This window comes from Echinops telfairi, unplaced genomic scaffold (genome assembly GCF_000313985.2).
Source record: "Echinops telfairi isolate 266 unplaced genomic scaffold, ASM31398v2 ScPeMD7_27;HRSCAF=92, whole genome shotgun sequence".
NCBI classification, from domain to species: domain Eukaryota; kingdom Metazoa; phylum Chordata; class Mammalia; order Afrosoricida; family Tenrecidae; genus Echinops; species Echinops telfairi.
In genome coordinates, this window is record NW_022103924.1 from 3,195,121 (window position 1) to 3,201,120 (window position 6,000).

Below are 6,000 nucleotides of genomic sequence, written 5' to 3' on the forward strand. Positions count from 1 at the left end.
TCCTGGGTACCGACAGAATCAGAGCTGAAAAACCATACCTTGTTAACATAAACTAGGGGAACTAGACTATGATATATTTGAGTGGCTTAGTTACCCTCCCCCCTCCCCCCACCTGCCCCTGTGTCAGTCTACTCAACACTTCAATTCCTAGAGAGTCTGGTTTGCCTAATTTGAGTATCTTGGTTCATCAACCAAGGCACTTTTTTGTTTGTTTGTTTTAATTGTAGCAAAAATATACACAACAGAACATTCTCCAATTCAACAATTTTTACATGTATAATTCCATGCCATTGATTACACTCTTTGTGTCCCTTTTCCAAATTATTCTACCATCATTAACATTAACTCAATGCCCCCTAAGCAAAAACTCTTCCTCCTTCACCCATGGTAACTGTAGGTCAAGGTTTTTTTTTGTCTTTGTTTTTTAAGTAGTTTTCTTGATACAATATTTACATATCATGCACTTAGACAGTTAACCACTTCTAAAAGCTGTATATACATTATCACTATCAGTTCTGTACCTCCCTTGTTTCTTCAATTTCTTTGTTTACAGGCACAGACATTAGGATCAGACTCTCTGGGTTCAAATCCCACAATCCTACCTCTGATGTCTATTAGCACTTCCTGACTATGGGCAATTAGGTAGCATCTCTGTTTCAGTTTTCTTATCTATAAAATGGAGCTATAATGGTACCCACCTCATAGGTTTGCTATGCATTAAAAACAATATTTTTTATATTGCCAGGAATTTAGTAAACACATATGTATAAAGCATTATTATTATTATATAAAATGGGCTTCTTGTTGAGAGTTGTCAAATTGGCTCCAACACCTAGTGATCCCATGTACAACAGAAGGAGGCATGACCCTATCTGTACCATCTTCACAGTTATTGTTGTTTAAACCCATTGTTACAGCCACTGTTCCAATCCATCTCAGTGTATTCATATTTAAATTTCACACAATTTACAGGATGATACCATTTATATTTTATTTTTATTGCAGGGATTACCTTTCAAAATATAAATTGGTTTATTTGAAAAGCATTGTTAGCTTTTATCCTAGACCTATTCTTTGAAAAATACCAATGACTTATCATTTTTGCATTCAACATTTATTGAATTTTTGCCAGGCATATACTAAATTCTAAAAAGACATGGAATTTATATTCCAGGAAAATAAACCCAAGGGAGCAAATAATTAAGAATTCTCACCTCCCATGTGAGAAACCTGGATTTGATTCCTGGCCAATATACTCTATGCACTGCCACAAGCTGTCAATCAGTGGAAACTTGTATATTTTAGGATGCTGAACAAACCAAGATTAAGAAGAAAAGCCTGTTGACTAACTTCCCAAAATCATCTAGTGAAAACTACGAATCCCAATGGATTGATCAGCTGATTATGACACAGGACTAGACAATGCTTTGCTCCATTGTACATGAATCACTGGGAGTGAGTCAGTTCGGTTGTAGTTTGCAACAACAACAATTATTGATATAAGAACTAATTGGTAACAATGTGTGTGATAGGTAGGCTTATTGTGCCAATCTGGCCAATAGGAACTTGTGGGATTAATAAAGTTGCAGTTTGATTGGAGGGCATAAAGATAAATGTCTCGGCAAGCCCTGCCTCTCTCTCGTTCTCTGGTGATCGGACTAGCATGTGACTACTAGTTCTTTGTCTGAACTTGTAAGCTACACTACATGTGGGACTGCCAACCCCTGGATTGCGTCGCTAGAGCTTGAGGTTCCTTTGAGACCTGCTTTGCCATGCTGGTGGTGTATACATCGCTTGAGCTTGGGATTTTTGGATCCTGTCATCCTACTGACTGTTGGTGACTTGCCCTGCTGTTTGCTGCCTGTGGCTAGATTGCCTGCATTGCCTAAGGAAGATTGAGTTGTCTGCTTACTTGACCTTGGCCCAGCAGCGCAAGTGAGTTGAAGGACTCCCAGCATAATAACTGTTCCACAGAAGTGAGCTAAACTGAGCCCTCTGTACTGTTGTGTGGACTAATTAGCTGTTAGATTCCTTCGTACTGTGTGTGTGTGTGTGTGTGTGTGTGTGTTATATACTCGTGTATAAGCCAAGTTTTCCAGCACATTTTTAATGCAGTTTTTATGGTAAAATTAGGTGCCTTGGCTGATATTTGGGTCAGCTTATACTCAAGTATACATGGTGTGTATATGTATATATGCAATCATAAGTGTCCTGATTTTGTTTCTCTAGAGAACCCTGTCTAACACACTATGTGTGTATCAGCTAAAAGACTAGGAAGCTGGAAGGGTTTGGTGTATGCATGGACTGGAATGGACTGTGGTGACTCCAAAGGGAATAAAAGGAAGGAAGGGTGGAAGTTGTACTGGAGCCTTAGAGACTCCATTAAAGAACTTGCATCTAAGTAGGGAACTTAGATATCTTTCCAGTTACGTTGAGGGGATGTTTTAAGCAGGAGAAAGTCATATTTCAGATTTACATTGAAAATGCTGTCTTAGTCCATTCCTTAGAAAGTCAACTGGAAGGGGATAGGCCCAATCTGGTCGAGGACTAGTGTGACAATCTGGGGAAGAAATGGAGGGAGCTGGACAGGTGGCAGTACAAGGAAGTGACCAAAATCAAAGTTTGAAGGTAGAATTGGCAGGCATTGGTTATGGCTTGCTTCAGGGAGATGATGAAAGTGAGGATTTCAGAACAGCCCTAGATTTTTGACTGTTAGGTTCGTCCTGTTAGCATTCATGTGTTTGCTGCCTTTGTTATTATACTCTTTATTTCCATTTTAATATGGTCCTTTACAAAACTGAATTATTAAGTTCCATTTTAAATCTTCATCTTCCTGGCCTAGAATTTTTTGCACTATAGCCAAATTATATAATGTCTCTTAATTTCTTCCTGATTTTTTGTGTAGCGATAGAAACACCTTTTAGTTAATTAGTAGCTCTTTACCTTATTAATGTATTCTTCTGAATACTTAAACTTATTGAATAGTCTTTTGAAAAGAGTTAGATAGCTGAGAGTCATTCACTTCCCGACTAAAGGTGGAGACTGTACAAACACCTTCACTTCTCTGCCTTGTGTGCTTTGGACAGGGGAGAGCTTCTAGGAGTGATGGAGGGCTTCGAGGTTTCTGGTGTTTACTTGAGCCCTGATGACATATAGTGATTGTGTATTGGGCTGCTAGTCACAAGGTAAGCTGATTGAAACCACCAGCCACTCCATGGGAAAAAGATGAGACTTTCTACTCCCATAAAGAGTTACCATTTCAGAAACCCATAGGAAGATCAATAATTCTGAACCCCATGTATTACCCTCTGCTACAGGGTCAATATTAGTTGGAACCAACTCAATGGCAGTGAGTTTGCAAGTGGTTAATCTGCTTGACTACTAACTGAAAGATTGGATATTTGAGTTCACCCAGAGACCTAGGAAGATGGGCCTGGTAATCTACTTCCAAAAAACTCAGCAATTGGAAACCCTAAGACACATAGTTCTACTCTCGACACACATGAGGCCACTCTGAGGTGAAATTGACATCATAGCAACTGGTATCTAGGCACAGATTTGCTATGTAATGTGACTTCCAGAGTGGTAAGTGAAGTTCATGAGTTGTTATTTTCTGTCACTTTGGACTATGTAAGGAGCCTTGGTGGCTCAGTGGTTAAAGTGCATAGCTGTTCAGCAAATGGTGAGCTATTCAAACCTACAAGCTGCTCTGAACCTACCACACTTCCCTTCTGTGATGGCTTACAAATCCGAAAGACACGGCTCTCTGTGTCTGTAAAGATTTACAGCTCTGGAAACCATGTGGTACACTTCTATTCTATCCTTTAGGGCCTATATGAGTTACAATCAACTTGCCAGCAGTGGGTTTGGTTTTGGTTTGGTAGAACTATGTAGATACATATCAATAATTGGAGTTTATCCTGCTTTACCAAAGTATGACTTCTTGTCAGTGAATTGAGATAAAATATAAGCAGATTGTTTAACTTGGTGCATGTGGAATGAATTATTAGAAAAAATGAAGAAATAAAGTGAAACTGGAAAGAAAATTCATTAGAGAGTAATTTAGAGAGATTTTTTTTAAACCTAAATGAGAAGTCAGAAATGTATATAAAGCATAAGGACTTCAAAAGCAAATTTTAAACACAGACTTTATTATTAAATGTCCATGAATGTTTTTGACTTCCCACTCCATTAAAACACTCAAATTAACTTTATATTTAGAACATTTAAAAATAGATCTTAAAAATAAGATATAAAATATCATCAGCTGTGCTTTTTGTACATAATTAGTATGGGCCTGTGAAGGTATAATGATCTTTAGTCTAAGGATATTACTCATGATATCTAGAGGAAGTGAAAGTCGTAACAAGGTTTCCGTAGGTGAACCTGCGGAAGGATTAAAAAAAAAAAAGTTCTGATAGTAAAAAATATCAGAGGTACAGCTGGATGACACATTTAAATTAATTCAGTGATGACTCCAGCACAGGAAGTATGGGATTTTGGGTCCTTGGGATCCCATTATGAGTGGGTCAGGAAGACAATGATAAAACGTCCTTTCTAAGGGGGAACCGAGTACAAGGATCTCCATATAACCCCCACCCTGGGGGACAGATGGACAACAGAAAAGTGGGTGAAGGGAGACATTGGACAGTGTAGGACATGACAAAATAATAATAATTTAGAAATTATAAAGGGTTCATGAGGGAGGGGTGGTGGGGAGGGAGGGGAAAAATAAGGAGCTGAGACCAAGGGCTCAAGTAGAAAGCAAATGAATGATGAGGGCAATAAATGTACAAATGTCCTGGGGCGGGGCGGCGGGATGTATTCTATGATGTGGGCAACAAATGTATAAATGTGGTTGACACAATGGATATATGTATGGGTTGTGATAAGAGTTGTACGAGCCCCCAATAAAATGATTTAAAAAAAAGATCCTTTCTAAAATGCTTCATTGTCCCCCTTTCTTATAGATTTGATACGTGCACACTTTCTGTCAGTGTTCGGCAGGCCAGTGTGAAAGTACTCCACCTTTTCCCGTCTGCAATGGCTCACAAGTTAGCAGACCTTTCTTCTGAGTATGAGTTTTGGATGCAGAAGCTTTCTATATGGGACCAGGCCTCCACTTTGAAAACACAGCAAGATACCTGTGTTCATCTGTCTCAGTTCCAGGAGTTCCTAAGGCGGATGCATGAAGCTTTGAAAGAGATGGTAAGTAGTTGACGAAAGGATGAAATGATTTTGTCCCTTCAAGAACTCTCCACCCAGATTTCCTCTAGAATGCTAAATATGGTCAGGGATTTGTAGTGTTGACCTAAGGTCTGGGTTTTCATACTTGACTGATCTTTGGTATCACCTGGGCTCTGTTTGCAACCTAATGAATCAGAATCTCTAGGGGACATTTGAGTGTGTCATGTAAGAGGTCTTGAGTAATCAAATTATTTTTAAATAATCAAGTTTATGATACTTGCTGTCAGGTAATAAATGGGGTTCTTTTAAGACCTGGCCCTGGTGCTGTAGTGGTTACATGGTAGACTGCAATCTGCATGGTCGGCAGTTCGAAAACACCAGAAGCTCTGAGGGATAAAGACTGGGCTTTCCTGTAAACGATTACAGTCTCAGAAACCCCAGTGGGGTAACCGTGTGTCAGATTGAGCTTGAGCTTTAAAGACCTTTGCATCACAATGAAACATGCAACTTTCCTCTACTTCTTAAATGCTTCCACCTCTCCACCCCCCTACCCCCACCCCCATCATGATCCAAATTCTAACTTACAAATTCAGCTAGATCACTGGTATTGATAGGAACTGGAAACACAGGGAATTCAGCACAGATGATCCCTTCAGGACCAATGATGAGAGTGGTGATACTGGGAGGGTGGAGGGAAGGTGGGGTGGAAAGGGGGAACCAATTACAAGCATTTGCACATAACCTCCTCTCTGGGGGATGGACAACAAAAGTGGGTGAAGGGAGATGTCGGACAGTGTAAGATATGACAAAATA

General features: G+C 39.5%; 1 protein-coding gene across 2 annotated transcripts in view; it reads left to right on the plus strand.

The window, feature by feature from the left end:
• The window catches only part of FANCC (FA complementation group C), a 368,220-nt gene that overhangs the window by 146,721 nt on the left and 215,499 nt on the right, over window positions 1-6,000 (plus strand). For both annotated transcript variants that reach the window (XM_045289421.1, XM_045289422.1), the window contains one exon: window positions 4,971-5,208. In XM_045289421.1, coding sequence (XP_045145356.1) covers window positions 5,044-5,208 — 165 coding nt within the window. In that variant the 5' untranslated portion in view covers window positions 4,971-5,043. The remainder of the gene's footprint in view (window positions 1-4,970; window positions 5,209-6,000) is intronic.